This window comes from Erinaceus europaeus, chromosome 2 (assembly GCF_950295315.1).
Source record: "Erinaceus europaeus chromosome 2, mEriEur2.1, whole genome shotgun sequence".
Taxonomy (NCBI): domain Eukaryota; kingdom Metazoa; phylum Chordata; class Mammalia; order Eulipotyphla; family Erinaceidae; genus Erinaceus; species Erinaceus europaeus.
In genome coordinates this window covers 117,998,402-118,019,686 of record NC_080163.1, presented here as the reverse complement: position 1 = coordinate 118,019,686, position 21,285 = coordinate 117,998,402, and the positions used below count along the sequence as shown (strand labels likewise).

At 47.5% G+C, this 21,285-nt stretch overlaps 1 protein-coding gene across 1 annotated transcript; it reads left to right on the top strand.

Annotated features, from left to right (window-relative positions):
- Window positions 1–6,438: 6,438 nt before the first annotated feature.
- Window positions 6,439–19,143, top strand: DPEP1 (dipeptidase 1). The gene is made up of 11 exons (XM_016191667.2): window positions 6,439–6,597; window positions 13,982–14,174; window positions 16,934–17,066; window positions 17,223–17,355; window positions 17,459–17,609; window positions 17,710–17,779; window positions 17,930–18,106; window positions 18,238–18,322; window positions 18,397–18,472; window positions 18,620–18,755; window positions 18,844–19,143. The coding sequence occupies exons 2-11, from the start codon at window positions 14,071–14,073 to the stop codon at window positions 19,012–19,014; spliced, it is 1,236 nt and encodes a 411-aa protein (XP_016047153.1). The 5' UTR covers window positions 6,439–6,597; window positions 13,982–14,070; the 3' UTR covers window positions 19,015–19,143.
- The last annotated feature ends 2,142 nt before the right edge of the window (window positions 19,144–21,285 follow it).

The window sequence follows — 21,285 nt, the reverse complement described above, 5'->3', positions numbered from 1 at the left end:
GGGGGGCTGGGAGGTGGTGCACCCATTTACATGCACATATTACCAAGCACAAGAACACGGGTTTGAGCCCCTACTCCCCATTTGGAAGGGGTCCACTTCACAAGCGGTGAAGCAGATGTGTCTTTTTCTCCCTCTCTATATTTCCCCATCCCCTCTCAATTTATCTCGATCCTGTCCAATGAAAGAAAAAAGAAAAAAAAAAAGAAAGAAAAAAGAGAGGGGCTAGGTGGTGGTGCACCTGGTCAAGCACATACATTACAGTGTGCAAGGACCCAGGTTTAAGTTCCTGGTCCCCACCTGCAGGGGGAAAGCTTCACAAGTGGTGAAGCAGGGCTGCAAGTGTCTCTCTTTCTCCCTATTTCCCTCTCTCTTCCCCTTCATTTCCTTTCTGTCTCTATCCAGTAATAAATAAGTAAAAATATTTTTTTAATTTCTTTTTAGGGAATTAATGTTTTACATTCAACAGTAAATACAATAGTTTGCACATGCATAACATTTCCCAGTTTTCCATATAACAACACAACTCCCACTAGGTCCTCTGTCATCCTTCTTGGATCTGTATTCTTGCCACCCACCCACCCACCCCAGAGTCTTTTACTTTGGTGTAATACGAAGTAAAAATATTTTTAAAGAAAAAGGAAAGAGAGAAAGAATGAAAGAAGGAAGGAAGAAAGAGAGCAAGGAAGGAAGAGAGAAAGAGAAAGAAAAAGAGAGAGAGAAAGAGAGAGAGAGAAAGGAGGAAATTAAATAAATAAATAAATAAATAAATAAATAAATAAATAAATAAAAAGAAAAAAGAAAGAAAGAGTGGTCCAGGCAGTGGCACAATGGATAAAACACTGGACTCTGAAGCATGAAGTCCAGAATTCAATCCCTGGCAGCACATGTACCAGAGTGATGTCTGATTCTTTATCTCCCCCTACTTTTCTCATGAATAAATAAATAAATAATATATATTTAAAATCTTTATTTATTTATTCCCTTTTGGTGCCCTTGTTGTAGTTATTGTTTTTATTGATGTTGTCGTTGTTGGATAGGACAGAGAGAAATGGAGAGAGGAGGGGAAGAGAAAGACACCTGCAGACCTACTTCACCAGCTGTGAATCAACTCCCCTGCAGTTGGGGAGCCGGGGGCTCGAACCGGGATCCTTCTGCCGGTCCTTGAGCTTTGTTCCATGTGAGTGTGCTTAAGCCGCTGCGCTACCGCCTGACTCCCAATAAATAAAATCTTAAGAGAGAGACATAAACAAAGAGGGGGGAGTCGGGCGGTAGCGCAATGGGTTAAGCGAGAGAGGCGCAAAGCGCAAGGACAAGCTTAAGGATCCCGGTTTGAGCCCCTGGATCCCCATCTGCAGGGGAGTCGTTTCACAAGCCATGAGGCAGTGTTGCAGGCGTCCCTCTGTCTCTCTCTTGCTCTACCTCCCTCCTCTTCTCAATTCTGGCTGTCTCTATCCAATAAGCAAATAAAGATAATTTTAAAAAAGAAAAGGAGTCCTGCGGTAGCGCAGCGGGTTAAGCACAGGTAGTGCATAGCACAAGCACCAGCATAAAGATCCCGGATCAGCATAAAGATCCCGGTTCAAGACCCCGGCTCCCCAACTGCAGGGGGTCGCTTCACAGGCAGTGAAGCCGGTCTGTTGATGTCCATCTTTCTTGCCCCCTCTCTGTCTTCCCCTCCTCTCTCCACTTCTCTCTGTTCTATCCAACAACGACAACAACAATAATTACAACACTAAAGAACAACAAGGACAGCAAAAGGGAATAAATGAATAAATAAATATAAAATATTATTTTAAAAAGGAAGAGAGAGAGAAAGAAAGAAAAGAAAGAAAGAAAGAAAGAAAGAAAGAAAGAAAGAAAGAAAGAAAGAAGCCACTCGGAGTGGTGGATTCATAGTGCTGTCACTGAGCCCCAGCAATAACCCTGGTGGCAATATAAAAAGGGGGGGTATCAGAAGATAGCTTACAAGGCAGAGCATGTACTTCACTGTGCACAAGGATCTGGATTCAAGCCCCTGGTCTCCAAATTGGAGTAGTGTACATGGTACTCAGTGAAACTCCATGAAAGGTGGAGTGGTATGTCCCTTCTCTCTCTCGCCCTCCCCCCTCCCCTCCCCCCCCCTTCCCTCTCATGTCCTAGGGTGCCCTGTCAGAACTAGGGACCAAGGCTGTAAAGGAAAGACACACCCCAGGTTAGGGCCTCTTATCAGGATAGATATCTGCTAATACCTCAGATAAGCTCAGGCCTCACCCCACCCCACTGTCTCCTTGACTCCTGTCCTCCATGCCCCCAAGGAGGTGACCTTACAACCAAGACAGGAGCAGAGCTCCAGAATCAGACTGGAAATACCTGGACATGTTCAGGGATATATCCTGTAGCGGTGGGCAGGGGTGAAGGAATGAGCCCAGAGTCTAACAGAGTCTTTCTGTGAGGGTCTGTGTCCTTTTCCTGTTCCAGGCCTTTACCTTTGAGAAAAGAGACAGCTCTGGGTTGCCAGAGGGTGTGTAAAGAAAGGTGTGTATGCCAATATATGATGTGGCTCTGGAGATGGCACAACAGATAAGACAATGGACTCTCAAGTACGAGATTCCAGCAGCACATGTACCAGAGGGAAGTCTTGTTCTGTCTCTCTCTCTTCCTATCTTCCTCATAAATAAATTAATTAAATATTTTAATAATAAAAACATTTTAATAATAAATAAATAAAAATATGTGAGGACACCTGGAATTAATTCCTGCTCCTATGGGTGCCAGGTGGTACCCTGGCAAAGACTAAAGGAGGTATTCTCCCTGTCTCTGCCTTTTTGCTCCTTTCTGGGATGGACCCAGTCTTGGGGATATCCTACCCTGGAGAGGGTGCTGCAGTAGTCAAATTGTTAATCCTATTTATACTTGCCTAGTTTATCCATTCTCTAAGACCTAAAGGAGGTTGTCTGGAAAAAGTGGGAGGAGGACTTCTAGAAGTGAGGAGCTTTGACATGATCACTGGGTTGGAATGCTCCACTAATACAGCTAAAATCCTGGGTATGTGTCAGCCAAGGAGGTAGCTCAGTGGATAAAGCATCAGACTCTCAAGCATGAGGTCTGAGTTCAACCCCTGGCATCACATATGCCAGAGAGATGTACTGGAATTCTCTTTAACTCAATTTTTTAAAAAGTGCTAGGGCTGAATCACCTATAATCTTAGACCAGGAAGACCAGAAGCAACTGGTTACATCACTATATAAGATACAGCTGCTCTGTCTCTCTGTCTCTCTCTCTTTCCTAACATGTTTTTGTGTCCAACAAAGTTTAATTTACCTGGGTAAAAATTAAAAATAAAATTTAAAAAAAGATATAGCTATATGTAAATAGCATTAAATGGCACAAATCATGGTGAGGTCTTGTATGATACAGCAAATCCTAACAATGGGATTTTCAAAGTCAGCCCAATTTCCAAATAACTTGATTATAATAACTATTTACAGCCTTCTTAAACTCTAAGACAGCAGGAACCTTCCCTATTCTCTATAAAACCCATATTTCTCCCAGTCCTGGAACTTCTGGGCCGGGGCTTGTTTTCCAGTACACTTCTCTTGATCCCCATCAGTTGATACTGAATCTGCTGATCTCAACTTGATCAATGCAACCAGTACCACCTAGACATGTTTCACTTGGGACTGTGTCCAGAGGCTCCAGGCGTGGGAGGTCAACCCTTCAGCTCCACTACTCTGTCACCAAGTTGCAAATGCTACCATGACGCCAACCAGACTTTCCTGGGCAGATGACCTCACCAGTATGTCCTGGAACCCCACCTATCCAGAGACCTGCCCCACTAGGAAAAAATAGAAACAGGCTGGGAGTATGAATCGACCTGCCAATGCCCATGTTGAAAGAAAGAGGGGGGTGGGTCGGGCGGTGGTTCAGCGGGTTAAGTGCTCATGGCACAAAGTGCAAGGACCGGCGTAAGGCTCCCGGTTCTAGCCCTCAGCTCCCCACCTGCAGGGGGGTCGCTTCATAAGTGGTGAAGCAGGTCTGCAGGTGTCTTTCTCTCCTCCATTCTGTCTTCCCCTCCTCTCTCCATTTCTCTGTCCTATCCAACAACAACAATAACAACAATAATAACCACAGCAATGATAAAAACAATAAGGGGCAACAAAAGGGAAAAAGAGAGTCAGGAGCAGTGGATTTGTGGTACAGGCACTGAGTCCCAGAAATAACCCTGGAGGCAAAGAGAGAGAGAGAGAGAGAGAAAGGAAGAAGCAATTATAGAAGCAACTGATTCTTAAATTAATTTGGAAATCAGGGATACCTGGAATAACAGTCTTTTTTTTTCTTGCCTCCAGGGTTATCATTGGGACTGGGTTCCTGCACTACGAATCCGCTACTGGAGCAGCAGTTACAGAAGCCAGACCTTCTACCTTCTGCACCCCATAATGATCCTGGGTCTAAACTCCCAGAGGGATAAAGAATAGGAAAGTTTTTAAGGGAGGGGATGGAATATGAAACTTTGGTAATGGGAATTGTTTGGAACTATAACCCTCTTATCCTATGGCCTTGTAGATATTTTTATTTTATAAATAATGTTTTTAAATGTTAGGGCTGGGGGTTGGGCAGTAGCATGCAAGGACCTGTGTAAGGATACAGGTTTGAGCTCCTGGATCCCCACCTGCAGGGGAGTCGTTTCATAGGCAGTGAAGCAGGTCTGCAGGTGTCTTTCTCTCCTCCTCTGTCTTCCCCTCCTCTCTCCATTTCTCTCTGTCCTATCCAACAACAACAACAATAATAATATTAATTACAACAACAATAAAAAACAACCAGGGCAACAATAGGGAAAAGAAATAAATTTTAAAATGCTAGGACTGTGGAGACAGCATAATAGTTACACTAATGATTTTCATGCCTGAGTCTCTGAGGTCCCAGACTCAATCCCCACCGCCACTGTAAGCTAGAACCTCCCTCTGTGCACCTTTCTTTCTATATCTCTCTTTCACTAAAATAATAATTTAATAAAATATTTTAAATGCTTGTTATGGGGTGACTCTTGGAGAGTGAGGGAGACTGTGAAAGCTGACCAGGTTTCCCACAACCCACCTATGCCCCACAGTCTTCTAATGTGTCACTGTTCTTCTGGGCTAATGCCAAAGACTGACCCCCAGTGCTACTGATTCAGCAGTGTAGGGTTTCCCCTGGAACTTTAGGCAAGAGGTGCTGGCCTGGGTTCTGTGTGAAAGCAGTGAGCCTGTCTTTTCGTGGCCTCTGTTTCTGGTTTATACACTTTGGTATACAGTTAAGGCAGCATGAAAATATTAATATTAAAGGCAGAAATCCCATTTCCTCCTAAAGGTCAAAAGTTAACCACAGATCATAAACCCAGAGTCTTTTGTCTTTTTTATAATTTCAGTGAAAGAGAGAGAGAGAGAGAAACCAGACCACTGCTCAGCAGTAGATCATGGTGGTGCTAGGGATTGAACCTGGAACCTGGGAGCTTCAGGCATGAAAGTCTTTTTGCATAACTATTATGCTATCTCCCCAGCCCAACCCAGTGTCTTGAAGAGGGACTTCTAACAGGCATGAGGATCCTTTAAAGGTTCAGTGGAAACTTTACTCTTACCTCTGCACCTCCAAGGAATAATGTCCCCCATGTAGAGATGGGGGCTACTTTCCACTCAGGATCCTTCATGTCTGGGGAGCAGGTCTGAGTCAACCTTCTGGGTCCTCACCCTTCCTGCCTAAGTCACCACAGAGGGGCTGGAAGAGAGGATGTAGGATCCTGCTCTAGGGCTGGCTGGTCACTCCAGTTTTGCTACAGAATCCCCTCCCCCAACCCCAAGGTGAGGCCAGCACCCCCAGGCTCACTCCCCCCTCCACCCAGATATGAGCTTTCAAGGCTTCATCTTGGCTGAAGACTCAGTAGAAAGGGCTCAGAGTCCTCTTGGTGGGGCTGCCCCCATAATGGAATCCTGAAGTCACTGGGTCAAACCCAATCTCTGCCTGCCAAGTCTGCAGGCAAGACCCTCAACCAATTTGAAAGCTCCAGTGTTTCTTCCAGAGAACATTCCAGTCTGCAACTGTTACTAATCTGCCTCAGAGCTAGGGACATGGGGGGGAGACTACCCCCATCACAGATGTGGGCCAGCTGGACCACCATGCTCTGAAAGGGTCTGCAAGCAGAGGCACAGGGGTCACTCAGTGGCTGGGATCAGGTCACCTCCCCTGGGTCCTTAGGTGACCAGCTGACCACAGCCTCCCTGGCAGCCTGTATACCCCACATTACCATTGGGGAACCTCAAGCCCTTATCACCCAGAAAAGCCCTGTCACGCCTGTCTGCCTGGGCCTGAGCCCGTGCATGTCTTCAGAAATAAGAAGCAGCTGTTGTCTGTAAGGCATTAGCCTGGTTCCTGCTCCTTGTGAATGCAAAGGCCTCTGGGGGACATTTTTTTTTTTTTTTAATTTTAAGGGGTGGCTTTTGTACAGAACAGAACCACAAAACTAGAGAAAAAACAGAAACAAACCCTCAGGCCTCTGACCTGGAGTGAGAAAGCTGCTGCCCTAGATCTGGGGTCCACTACAGGAGCAGAGCCGATTCCAGTGCATAGCACCCCTTTCCTGTTCATGTGAGTCTGGGGGGGGGGGTTGTGTTCCCGGAGCATGCCTGGAGCTGCCTGAATTAGCCTGCCGGTACATCCACTAGTGGACAGCTAAGGGTGCAAGCTCCGTCCAGGCTTTTGGTGGGGCTCAGTGGGTTCTCACGGGGTAAGCCCACTGTGGTTAGGGCAGGAGGGTCTGAGAGTGAACGAGGGAGAGGGAGAGATGGAGATCAGGCTTCTTCTGGGGGTTGTGGGGGTTGGGTGAGAGTAAATTGACCCAAGCTAAAGATTTGGTACTGGGCTGGCAAAATAGCTCACATGGGTAGTATGCTGTTATGCCATGTGTATTACCCAGGTTTGAGCATGGTCCCCAACTCATTAAGGGAAACTTCTTTGCTGTTGTAGTCAGTCTCTCTCTCTAACTCCATCTCTCTCTCTCTCTCTCCCTTTCTTCCTCTCTGTCTCAAACAAACAAAACAAAACTGAGAATTCATGGGAGCATCTCAGATGTGCCTGAGGCTGGGGACCTGCCCCTCTGATTGCCTTGGAAGAGAGGAGGTGGTGTAGGAATCAGAGACTGGCAGCCTGAGGGCAGAAGTCTAGATGGTAACCACAACTACCCTAAATGGGTTCCCAAGGGCAGTGGATAAAATATGGTCTGTGGGTGGAGTAGATAGCATAATGACTCTAATTCCTGAGGCTCAGAAGTCCCAGGTTTAATCCCCCATACCACCCATAAGCCAGAGCTGAGCAGTGTTCTGGTAAAAAAAATAATAAAATAAATATAATTATATATATATATATTACAGCCTAAAGATAGATATGGACTACTCCTCTCTGCTTCCTCCAGATTACTTTAGGTGACCAGTGATGCCAAAGGTACCCCAGAATCAGGGCTAGGTGACCACAGTAACAGAAACAAGGCAGCTATAAGGACTCCACCCTGGCTAAGCCTATGATAGAGTGTATGTGTGTGTGTGTGTGTGTGTGTGTGTGTGTGTGCACATTTTCTTGAGCAGGTAGATCTCTGAAGATGGTTATGCATGGCCATGTACATGCTTGCAATGGGTGGTGTGTTTGGAGCATCAAGTTATATGTAGTATGTATATGTGTGTGTGTGTGTGTGTGTATGTGTCTGCGATCATGCATGTGGTGTGGGGTGTTGGTCTGTTCCGAGAAGACATATGCTTTTTTTTTTTTTTTAATAGAAGCAGAGGGGCTGGGTGGGATTGCAACTGGTTGAGCACACACGTTATCATGAGCAAGAAAAGGGTTTAAGACCCTGCAGGGTGGAAACTTCAAGAGTAGTGAAACAGTGCTGTAGGTATCTCTTTTTCTTTTTTTTATTAATTAATTTGTTTTTTAAATGAGAAATTACTGTTTTCATAAGATTTTATTTATTTATTCATAAAGAAGATAAAAAGAGAGACATAGAGATATCACTCTGGTACATGTGCTGCCAGGGATTGAACTCAGGACCTCATGCTTGAGAGACCAGTGCTTTATCCACTGTGCCACCTCCCAAACCACACTATTTATTTATTTATTTATTTATTTATTTAAATTAAAGATTAAAAGGGGGAAGGGCATCAGGAGTGGGTGCCCTTTGTCCTGCAGGCACTGAGTCCCATCGATAATCTTGGTGGTAATATAAAAAAATGTCAGAACTGATCACTTATATGATTATGGAATGCAATGATTTTACAACTAAGTGTGTGCTAGAATGTAATAAAAAGTTCTATTTTGGGAGTCCGGCAGTAGTGCAGCAGGTTAAGCACATGTGGCACAAAGCTCAAGGACCGGTGTAAGGATCTTGGTTCGAGCCCCCAGCTTCACAGGCAGTGAAACAGGTCTGCAGGTGTCTTTCTCACCCCCTCTCTGTCTTCCCCTCCTCTCTCCATTTCTCTCTGTCCTATCCAACAATGATGACATCAATAACAACAACAATAAAACAAGGGCAACAAAAGAGAAAATAAATAAGTAAAATAAAATAAAAAGTTCTATTTCAAAAAATAATGATGTCAATAAAATAGTAAATATATAAAATAAATAATTAAAAAGAAAAACTAGACCTAGAACCTGGCCAGCATGTCTGTCACTGTATCACAGGAGGCCTTACACTCAGCAGCTGAGCGTTGGAAGTCACTAGTGATGCATTTATCCCTGAGGGCTGGGAACCAGGTCCAGTGACCCCAAGTTCATGTGTGACTATCAACAGGGCAGTAGAAGAGGCTTGGGGTAGGATAGGGCTCCTGGGGAGGGAGTGTTTGAGGGCAGATGCAATCCCTGATGCCTTGTGTCAATTTTTGCCTCTGGATACACCATCCTGAGCACACAGTGAGAGTGGTGAGGGCTGAACAGCCTGGATGTGAGCAGAGCCTCTGGTTCCAAAGTTTGCATCCTGAAAGCACCCAGTCCCCTGCAGCCAGCACTGCCCTCACAAAATTCCAAGATCATGTGGCCTGGCTGGGTGCCCAAACTCCAAACCCCAAAACACCACTTCCTTGGCCACCAGCTCTCACAGAGACAACCAGAGCTGGTGAAAGAAGCAGATGAGAGTCAGACATACCAGGAGACTGTCCTTCACCACCTGCCACAGCCCAGGTCAGCTGTCAGCCACACTCAGCCTCTCCCACTGCCCTTTCTGCCAGAACAGGAATAAAAGGACCTATACCTAGAAGTATAGGTCCATAAGAGACAAATTCCTATACATTTCTAGGAATGGGTGAGTGATCAGGCCTGCTGAGAGAATTTCAGAAGGGGCTGCCAACTTGGTTGCCGGCTGGATCACAGCTACCTTCCTCTCAGATTCTCTAATAGCCAGCCTCTGAGTGCTACAAAGCACCTGGAGGACCTCCCTGGAAAGATCTTCCTTCCTTCCTTCCTTCCTTCCTTTCTTACTTCTTTCCTCTCTCTCTCTCTCTCTCTCTCTCTCGTCAGAGAGGTAGGTTAGGTAGATAGCATAGTGGCTATGATGCAAAAACATAGCCACTGAGATAGCAAAGGGCCCAAGTTCAACCCCAGCACCACTATAGGCTGAAGTTTAACAGTGCTCTGGGAAAAAATAAAAAATAAATCAAGGAGATGGTTAAAAGTTCTTGTTGGTGGGTTCAAAGCAACTCTCACACAGATGCAATGGCCTCTCTGCTCTTACGGACTCTTCAGTGTGACGTGTGAAGTGACGACAGTCACCAGCTACTTGAGGCAAGCCAGCAAATACAACAAAGGGTCCAGGAAAAAATGGGTCCAGAGGGAACAGACTATCCAGACTATTATTCCACAGACAGGAAAACCAAAGCTCCAAGTGACCTGGCCCAGTACTTCCATAAGACCCAGTGCCAAGTGGAAGAGACGTCAGTGCAGTTGGCAGCACATGGAAACACTCTTGATGGGTTAAATAGATACTTCCTGAAAGAAAACACTGAGTGAAAATACAGGAAGACAAACAGGGAAGAAAAGTAAACAAAATCAAGATCTCTCTCTTTTTTTTTTTTTTTCTTTATTCTTGTCACGCACCTCTGTTGTCCTGAGGAGATCCTCTTTGCAAAAGCTGGATGACAGTCTCATTGCTCACCCCCTCTATAAATCCACAGGACACCTAAAACAGGAAAGAAACACAATGACATCTTTGATATGTTGATTCTCTTAAAAGATTAGTCCAGGGAGAACAGAAGCAACCAGTGGCACAGCTATATACAAATAATGACAAAGGACATAAAATATGGTGATGGTGTGTATGATACAGCAAATCCTAACAAAGGGATTTTTCAAAGTTAACCCAATTGCCAAACAATGTGATTATAGCAATAACTATCTATTGTCTTCTTAAACCCGAAGACAACAGGAACCTCCCGCTTCCACTATACAGCCTATATTTCCCCCAGTCCTGGAACCTCTGGGGTGGGGCTCACTTTCCTGCATGCTTATCTCAAGTCAGGCCAAATGATATTGCATCCTCCAATCCCAGCCTAATTAATGCAACGAGTACCATCTCAGCATGCTTCACTTCAGACTGTGTCCAGAGATATCAGGCATGATATGCCAACACTTCAGCCTCATTACTCGGGTGAGACCTTTCCTTTCATGGTATTCTCTAATTCTATTCCAGGAAGTTCACTTCCTAACAAAGTCCCAAAACCTACATATAGATCATGTCCCGTAAGATAGAGCATATGTTCACATGTATCCATAAATTAGGGCAAAATATGTACCTGAAAGCAAAAATACACAATAGTCTGTAGTGAGTCAGTATCAAGCTCATAATGAAATAGTGTCTACTTAGACTTAGATACATACCCCCCTCGCCTACTTCCTATTACAGTTCTCTCACTCATAAAAAAAATTAAAAAAAAGAAAAAAAAGAAAGAAACACAATGACAGGTCACAGGGTGGAGGGTAAGTGGGGAGGAGTTTCAGCGGTTAGGGGAGCTGGCAGTGTGAGCTAGTTTGTGTGTAGGGGTGGGTGGGGGGCTCAGAGTCCCAGGCTTGCACTGGTTCTTGCCCAGCGGGAGCTACACAGGGAAGTGCAGGTGCCATGTCTGTGAGTGGAGCAGAAGAGGGTGGAAGGACCTACAAATCATGGTTGTGACTTCCATCCAGACCTGAAAGCTGCAATTCAGCAGGAGGGAATCAGGCTGCAGGCTCAATCCCCTGTCCAGGACACATGGCTAATGGCAGCAAGGTTGTTGGCTCCTTTCTCAGGATAGAGCAAAGTTGAGAAGCTCAATGACCCTGGGTGTGTGGGTGGTGATGATGGGAGAAGGGAGTGGTGGTGGTGGTTTTCGCAGGGCAGGTCTGTGTGAGAGTTCAAGGATGCGTACAATGGCGGTGGGAGCCTGAGGGGTTCAGTGTGCCCTTTATGCCCAGGGCGGGTTGGAGGCTTCTGGCCCTCCTCCAGTCCACCTTCCAAACCCCGTACATGCCTACACCTCTCAGGCTCTCATCCCTCCTATTCTGGCTCTTACTTCCCTTTTCCTAGCCAACTGGAGGACCAGTCTTGGAATCCTGACCCAGCTCCCCAGCCAGCCCCCTTTAGGCCTGTTCTTGCATGACTACCTGCCTCATGCTAGCTCAACCCTGGCATTGGGTTCTTGGACATGCACTGGGGAAATGCTGACACCCCATCTTCTTGACTCTAAACTCCAAAGTCCAGCCTGTCCTGCTAGAAGCCTGTAGCCTGAAGATCACTGTGGCCACTGGAGCTAGGAACTCCTGCAGAGTTTAGCATTGGGGAGGAGGGGCACAGATCCCAGCCACAGAGGAAAGGGGTGGAAAGGGAGTTGTACTCCATCTTCTACAGGAGGACCCATCTCCTCAGGCCAACAGAGTTGTGTGACAAGAAAGCAGTATGTGGGACGGGAAGATAGCAAAACAGTTTCTACAGCATACTGTCATGCCTGAGACTCAGATGTCCCAGGTTCAGTCCCTACCACCAACATAAACTAGAGCTGAGCAGTGCTCTGTTTTTTTTTTTTAATACAGTGGGTGAGAAAGTGACTCTACTAGTTGAGCATTTTATGCCTAAGGTTCCCAGTTTGACCCTCCATATCACATGCCTGTTTAGTGCTATATTTGGAGGCCTGGTGGTGACACACCTGATTGAGCACACACATTCTAGTGAGCAAGGACCTGAGTTCAATCCCTTTTCCAACTGCAGGGTGATGTTTCATAAGTGGTTAAAGAGTGTTGTAGTTCCCCCTCTCTCTCCTCCCCCCACCTCTCTCTAGCTCTCCCTTACCACTCAATTTCTCTCTCTCTCTAATATATATTAAACTACAATGAGAGCTGGGGGAATAGCCCACTTGGATAATGTGCAGCTTTGCCATGTGCACAACCCAGGTTTGATCCCAGGGAATAAATATGAAAAAAAATTTAAATAAAATTAATTAATTTAATTAAATAAAAATTAAAAAACAAACAGTATTTGAATGAGTTTTTTTTTTGCCTCCAGGGTTATTGCTGGGGCTCAGTGCCAGCACTATGAATCCACTGCTCCTGGAGGCTATATTTCCCATTTTGTTGCCCTTGTTGTGGTTGTTATTGTTATTAATACTATAGCAGTTGTTGGATAGGACAGAGAGAAATGGAGAGAGGAGGAGGAGACAGAGTGGAGGAGAGAAAGAGACACCTGCAGACCTGCTTTACCGCTTGTGAAGTGACCTGCTGCAGGTGGGGAGCTGGGTGCTTGAACTGGGATCCTTACGCTGGTCCTTGAGCTTTGCACCTCGTGCGCTTAACTTGCTGCACTACCCCCTGACTCCCAAAATCTTTATTTTTTTTTTAAGAATTCATTTATTTATTCATGAGAAAGATAGAAGAACCAGACATCACTCTGATACATGTGCTGCCAGGAATTAAACTCAGGACCTCATGGTTGAAAGTGCAATGCCTGGGAGTCAGGCAGTAGTACAGTGGTCGCAGTAGGTTAAGCGCAGGTGATGCAAAGCTCAAGGTCCAGCGTAAGGATACTGGTTTGAGCCCTGGCTCCCCACCTGCAGAGGAGTCGCTTTTATTTTTCTCTCCCCCCCCCCGTCTTCCCCCTCCTCTCTCCATTTCTCTCTGTCCTATCCAACAACGACATCAATAACAATAACAATAATAACTACAAGGGCAACAGAAGGGAATGAATAAGTAAATATTTAAAAAAAAAGTGCAACACCTTATCCACTGCGCCACTTGTCAGACCACTAAATCTTTATTTGTTAGATAGAGATAGCCAGAAATTTAGAAGGAAAGGGGTGATAGGGAGAGAGACAGAGAGACACCTGTAGCACTGCTTCACCATTTGTTAGACCACTAAATCTTTATTTGTTAGATAGAGATAGCCAGAAATTTAGAGGGAAAGGGTTGATAGGGAGAGAGACAGAGAGACACCTATAGCACTGCTTCACCATTTGTGAAGCTTCCCCCATCTGGGTGGGGAAAGGGGGGGAGGCTTGAACTTGGGTTCTTTTATGTTGTAACCTGTGCACTCAACCAGGTGAGCCACCACCTGGCCCCTTGAATGACTGTTGATGAAGTCTGACCCAAGGTTAAAGCAGAGATAGAAAGATGGGGAGAACGGCCCTGCCCACTGTGTTGCCTGCTTGTCCTGTTTGTTTGTTTATTTATTTATTTTTGTCAGAACATTGCTCAGTTCTGGCTCTTGGTGGTGAGGGAGATTGAACCTGTAGCCTTAGGCTTGAGTGTCTCTTTATATAGCCATTATGCTATCTACCTCACCCTGAACTCTTTGTTCTTTCATCTGGGTTCCAGCCCCTCCCCTAGGCTTGGGCACTTACTATCTATCCTCTTCCCCCAGTAGCCCCGCCTTCCACTGGCTCACATCTGCTAGTTACTGATTGAACTCAGAGGGGAAGGAGAGCTCTTGGTGAAAATCACCTGGACTAGTGGCCTCTGCTCTCTTCTACAGAGTGACTCTTTACTTGGAGCTGGTCTTTTCCACACAACCTGGTCAAATTGCAGAGCAGCAGCAGCTGAAGCTGACCCCTGGGACCTGCCATGTGGCCCAGCTGGTGGCTCTGGAGCCTAGTGTCTCTATGCACTGCAGATGAGTTCCTGGACCAGGCAAAGAGGATCATGAAGAATACACCTGTCATTGACGGGTAAGCAGCGCGATGACTGGGTGAGGGGCCTGGGATTAGAGAAAGGTCCCATGCCCTGTGCTTCCGACAGGCACTAGCCTACGTGCTAGGATGCAACTTCTTCAGTCGACACATTCCTTGCCTTTCTTGGCCTCAGCTTCTTTGTGGAGTCTCTAAGAACTGTAAAGATTGGGGGTCGGGCGGTAGCACAGAGGGTTAAGCGCACATGGCACAAAGCACGAGGACCTCCCGGTTCGAGCCCCCATATCCCCTCCTTCCGCGGTGGGGGCGGTCATTTCACAAGCGGTGAAGCAGGTCTGCAGGTGTTTGTTTATCTTTCTCTTCCCTTCTCTGTCTTCCCCTCCTCTCTTGATTTCTCTCTATCCTATCCAACAACAACGACAACAGTAATAATAACAACAAAAAGGGCAACAAAATGGGAAAAATGGCCTCCAGGAGCAGTGGATTCATAGTGCGGGCACCGAGCCCCACTGATAACTTTACACATCAGTCCCATGATCAGGGTTATCACCTAAAATCACAGGCCCCCAGAAAGCCCCCGTCAACCCTTCCCCTCCTCACTACATCCCCAGGGAGTGACCCATCAGCTGGGCACCCTGTGACACTGGGCCTCCACACACCAAATCAAGCTCCCAATGTGGCCACAGCCGTGACCCTGGCAACATCTTGTCACTCTTCTGTCAGAGTTGAGTTGGTGGTTCCCAGTGCATCTGTAGGAACCCTCTTCTTCCCACCATCTCTCCCTGAGCTCCCCCTTTGTTTTGACCACCAACACAGATGAGGTCCAGTTTCAGTGCTGCCATCAGAAAAAGTGTGGACATCCTGGTACCAGTCTCTGCCCTTCTGGTCACACTGCCCTAGGCTCCCACTGAGCATAGAGTACCAGCTAGTCCAAAATCCAGATGCCACTGGGTTTTGTGGGAGAATTTCAGGGAGCCACAGTCCCAGAGATGAAAAAAAAGGACCTTGGGCAGTGTGCACTCTTTCCCTTCCCTTGCAGTCTGCTCTCTTCCCCCAGACCTCAAGTCTCCCTCTTCTGAGGGTCCCTACACATCCAGGTGCTTCACATCCCTCAATGGGCAGCAGGGTGTCTGTTAAAGAGGTTGCATCTGGGCTCCTGTCCTGGAGTCTCTGTTGCTTGGCAGGAGGGGCCTAGGCCCAGGGACTGGACCTCCCAGGCTAGCAAGAGATCATGAGTGTAGCCAGAAAGCAAATTGATCCTTCATTCTAGAGCACTTTCCAGAGGCACACAGCAGGTATCAGACAGCTTAGATAGCTAGGGATTCTTTGGGAGCTGGGGAACTGGGACTGTCCAGAACCAGAGAACTAAGATGAGACTGTGAGATGCTTTAAAACCAAGAATAATTTATTACACCAAAACAAAGCACTCTGAGGAGGGGTGGGGCTTTCAGATCCTAGTGATGATGGTAGAAGAGGACTTAGGCTGGGGGTGAGAGTGTTTTGCAGAAAATTGAGAAATTTATCCACTTCAAGGGGAATGGGGAAGTATCTTTTTTTTTTTTTTTTTTTTTGCCTCCAGGTTATCACTGGAGCTAGGTGCCTGCACTATGAATCTGCTGCTCCTGGAGGCCACTTTTCCCATTTTTTGTTGCCCTTGTTGTCATTGTTATTATTATTATTGTTATTGCTGTGTTGTTGGATAGGACAGAGAGAAATCGAGAGAGGAGGGGAAGACAGAGGGGGAGAGAAAGACACATGCAGACCTGCTTCACCCTTGTGAAGTGACCCCCCCCAGCAGGTGGGGAGCTGGGGGCTCAAACAGGGAACCTTAGGCTGGTGTTTGCGCTTTGCACCATGTGCACTGTGCTACCACTTGGCCCCCAGCAGAAGTATCTTTATTTCAAATGGTCATGTGCTCTAGAAAGAGAGAGAGAATTCTGTTACCAAGGAAAAGGAGAATGGAGAATGAGCAACCAGCACTTCCTAGCTCTGACCCCTTTGAATAGGACAATGAGGATCCACGTCTTTCTCTGAGGCCATCCAGACTGCGGGAGAGATGAGAAGGGTGGATCCGATTGTCTCCAGAAGACCAATGTTGACCACTAGAGGGTGGAAAGTCTGAAGGAGAACCTGCCTTCTTCCTCCTGTTGGGGCAACTGCAGGGTGGGGCTGCATTCCCTGGACAGCTAGGCAAGGCCTCTGATTTAGGAGTAAAGTCCCTAGGGAAGAAATTAGCCCAGCCCTGACTCTGGAGGGAACCTAGAGCCCCCCCAAGGAGGCTGAGACCTCACCAGCTAGGCCTGTCTGTTCCCCTGACCACCTGTCCAGGTTCTGTCTTAAGTCACACAGTTGGGGGTCCCCCAGTCTAGGACACCTTCCTGAAAGGGACTTTGGCCTCAGGGACAAGTTCCTTTCCCTTTTACCTCCACCCACTTAGACCAGACCAGCTGCCTTCCTGTTTAGGAATAATCCCCAGGGATTATTTCAACTGTGCCCCTCCACCCCCCACTCCTGCAAAGCTCCCCCAGCCCTGTCCATGGAGAGAGGCCATTATAGAGAGATGATCTAACTGGGGCTCTTAGCTCTCTCCCCTGGCCTGGAGTGGGACCCAGAGGAGCCGCTCACCTGGCTCAAGTGTATTCAGGTAGCAGTTACTTATCACTTGTGCTACTTTAGCCCTGAGTCTTGAGAAGCTGGGAGCAACAGAGAGAGACTGCAGGGGAGGGACGTGGAAACCCCAGGACCTCTGACAACCTCTGACCTGCCTCTTGCCTCCTGCCCTCCTACCCCCGCCCCAGGCACAATGACCTGCCCTGGCAGCTGCTGAAGAGGTTCAACAACCAGCTGCAGAACCCAAAGGCTGATCTGAACAACTTGGCTGACACACACACCAACATCCCCAAGCTGAGGGCTGGCTATGTTGGGGGTCAGGTAGAGCCTCAAGCCTCTCCTCCCTGGGGCCCTGGCAGTGCACTCTTATCCCCTGGGGCCCCCAGTCCTTGGAGGGTCTCTGAGCTATGTGTGGAGAGGGTTTCTGAGAAGGGAGATCAGACACTGTGTGACAAGGCCTGGGCCTATGCCCCCTAGTTCTGGTCTGCGTACACCCCATGTGACACCCAGAACAAAGACGCTGTGAAGAGGACGATGGAACAGATAGATGTCATCCATCGGATGTGCCAGAAGTACCCTGAGACCTTCTCCTGTGTCACCAGTAGTGCTGGTAGGTGGGACACCATCCAGGACTGACCTGCCTGCCTCGTCTCTTCTGTTCTGCTGCTGGGAAGCCCAGGCTGGCATCATATTCAGTGCCCTGTCTCTCCTAGGCATCCGGCAGGCCTTTTTGGAGGGCAAGGTGGCCAGCCTGGTGGGTGTGGAAGGCGGCCATTCCATCGACAGCAGCCTGGGTGTCCTGCGGGCGCTCTACCACCTGGGCATGCGCTACATGACACTCACCCACAGCTGCAATACACCCTGGTAAGGGCCCCGGGCAGGCTGGATAAGGGGATGCCAGGGACTTTGATATCAACTCTCCCAGAAGGGTGGGCACAAACCATATGCTGCCTCCATTCCCCAGGGCTGACAATTGGCTGGTGGACACAGGAGAGGATCAAGCCCACAGCCAAGGCCTGTCTCCCTTTGGGAAGGTGAGTGGGGGAGGATGAGGCCTCTGGTTTCATCTGCCAGGGAGTGAGCAGGGGCAGGTATCCCGGGTTGGGTGTTGCTAATATCTCTGGTCACCAGAGGGATAGTCTGAAGGCTGGAAGGCCAGTGTCCAGCCTGCCCTCTCTTCTTAGAGCGTGGTGCGGGAGATGAACAGGTTGGGCATCCTTATTGACCTGGCGCACGTGTCTGTGGACACCATGAAGACTGTCCTGAAGCTATCCCAGGCACCAGTCATCTTCAGTCACTCGTCGGCCTATGCGAAGTGTCGGCACCAGCGCAATGTGCCCGATGACGTGCTGCAGATGGTGGTGAGGCCCTGCCTGGGGGAGGGCTGTACAGCAGGACGGCATCCCATCTCTGAGCTGGTGGGGAGGCTCTGCCTTGGGGACAGAGGTTACTCCTGACTGAGCCCCCTGCAGCTCTCCTCCTCTCTGAGCAGAACCAGACGGGCAGCCTAGTGATGGTGAACTTCTACAATGATTATGTGTCCTGCAACAAGAAAGCCAATCTCTCCCAAGTTGCAGGTGGGTGACGGGGAATGAGTGCAGCCAGAGGGACAGGAGTCTGGAGAGATCCCACATCCCTGCTTCTCCCACAGACCACCTGGACTATATCAAGAAGGTGGCTGGAGCTGGGGCCGTGGGCTTTGGTGGGGACTTTGATGGTGTTGAAAGGTAAGGTGGGGAGTTAGTCCCCCCAAACACACTGGAGGAGTCTTGTCCAGAAGGGCACTCTGTAGTGGGGATGGGGATTGAGGAGGGTGTAGGCAGCCCCAGGTCTCTGCCTAGGACTGCAGAGCTTAGTCCTCTGCCCTGTCTCAGAGTGCCCTCAGGGCTCGAGGATGTGTCCAAGTACCCAGACCTGGTCGCTGAGCTGCTCAGGAGGCAGTGGAAGGAGGAGGAGGTCAAGGGTGCCCTGTCAGAAAACCTGCTCAGGGTCTTTGAGGCAGTGGAGAAGGTGAGGTGGTGTGGTCCCTGATATCCCTCCACCCTGAATCCCCCACACCATCACAGGGAGACAGTGTTAAACCCGTTCCTGTCCCCAGGCCAGCAACCACATGCAGACCCCTGAGGAGGAGCCCATCCCTTTGGAAATGCTGGAGGTTTCCTGCAGGACCATCTATGGCTACTCATCAGCATCACCCTCGTTCCACCAGCAGTCAGGGACCCTGCTAGCCTCCCTTTCACTCTCCCTCTTCTTCCTGTGTCTGCTCTAATGTTTTGGGTACAAGAACCCCATGGTATCCCAGAGCAGCTACTGTACACAAGCTTGGGATCCCTGGAGGTGGCTCCTGGCACAGGTGGAGAGTGGACCCACAATAAAGGGACTCCTTCGGTAAACTCGAGTGCGTGTGCGCTGCCAGCATCCTGGTCTTTGTGGGGCCTTTAATCAAGCAGGCAGGAACTCAGAGCTCAAACCTACCCCCTCCAACTCCCCCCATTCCCAGGCACAGGGTCTGATCAAGAACTTTGCATGAACATTGAAGGAGTCCTTAAGTAAATGCTGGCATTTCACCTGATACTCCACTTCGTACACACACAAGTGCACACACACACATATACACACGTAGCCAGACATATATACAGAAAGACATATACAAATGCAGGCACATGCACAAACACACAGGGACACAGTCAAAACAGTACGAACAAGGACACACACACACGCATACAGGCACACATAGGTCCATGTATGGCCCACTGGCCCAGCCTCTGTGGTAAGTATTGATAGAAGCTGGACTACAGCAGGAAAGACTCATGGGAACAGCAGTAGTCTCCTCACCTGAACATTCCTGTAGCTTTTTCAGAGCAGAGCTTCACCTGAGAGGTTTCCTTTGGCCATGGTGATGTCTATTTTTTTTCCTTCTGCTTTTAATTTCTTTATTTGGGATTAATGGTTTACAGTCGACAGTAAAATACAATAGTTTGTACATGTGGGACATTTCCCAGTTTTTTTTTTTTTTTTTTTGCCTCCAGGGTTATTACTGCATTTCCCAGTTTTCCACAAAACAGTTCAGCCCCCACTAGGTCCTCCTCTGCCATCATGTTCCAGGACCTGAACCCTCCCCACCCCCCAACCCCAGAGTCTTTTGCTTTGGTGCAATACACCAACCATTGGTGATGTCTTGAAACTAACCTGGTGGATTGCAGGGTGAAAGCTTCACGACTGGTGAAACAGGGCTGCAGGTGTCTGTCTCCCCCCCCCCCTTTCAATTTGTCTCTATCCAATAATAAATAAAAATATTGGGAGTCAGGTGGGAGCACAGCAGGTTAAGCGCAGGTGGTACAAAGTGCAAGGACCAGATTAAGGATCCTGGTTCCAGCTCCCAGCTCCCCACCTGCAGGGAAGTCACTTCACAGGCAGTGAAGCAGGTCTGCAGGTGTCTTTCTCTCCCCCTGTCTTCCCTGCCTCTCTCCATTTCTCTCTGTCCTATCTAACAATGACATCAATAACAACAACAATAATAATTACAACAATAAAACAAGGGCAACAAAAGGGAATAAATAAATATTTTAAATAAACAAAACATTTTAAAGACTAACCTGACGGGTAACATTCAGGGTGGGTGTCCTATGTCACCATTCCCCCTTCTTTCCAGGTCAGAGATCACCCTGAGGACACCCATCTCCCATGGGTTTCAGTTATTTGTTAATGATGGGGTGGGGGGAGGCGAGAACACTGGAGCATTATTCTGGCCTATGTGATGTTGGGTTTGAACTCCAGACCTTATGTTTGAGAATCCAATGTTTTAGCTACCATACCACCTCTCAAGTCCTGGTCACAGGTTGTATTTTATTTAAAACTTTTTAAATTTGTCTCATGTATTTTATTTTTACTTTATTATCTTTATTTTTTATTGTATAGAGACAGCCAGAAATTGAGAGGAATGGGGAGATAGGGAGAGAAACAGAGAGACACCTGAACCTGCAGCCCTGTTTCACCACTTGTGAAACTTTCCCTCTGCAGGTGGGGACCAGGGACTCAGACTTGGGTCCTTGCACATTGTAGTGTGTGCACTCAACCAGGTGTGTCACCACCTGGCCCCTCTCATGTCTTTATCTTTTATTTATTGCTATTATATTATTTTTAAAATTTATTTATTTTTAAAATTTATTTCTTTATTGGGAATTAATGTTTTACATTCAACAGTAAATACAATAGTTTGTACATGCATAACATTCCCCAGTTTCCCATTTAACAATACAACCCCCACTATGTCATTTATCATCCTTCATGAACCTGTATTCTCCCATCCACCCACCCCAGAGTCTTTTACTTTGGTGCGATATGACAATTCCATTTCAGGTTCTACTTGTGTTTTCTTTTCTGATCTTGTTTTTCAACTTCTGCCTGAGAGTAAGATCATCCCATAATGATCCTTCTGTTTCTGACTTATTTCACATAACATGAATTTTTCAAGGTCCATCCAAGATCGGCTGAAAATGGTGAAGTCACCATTTTTTACAGCTGAGTAGTATTCCATTGT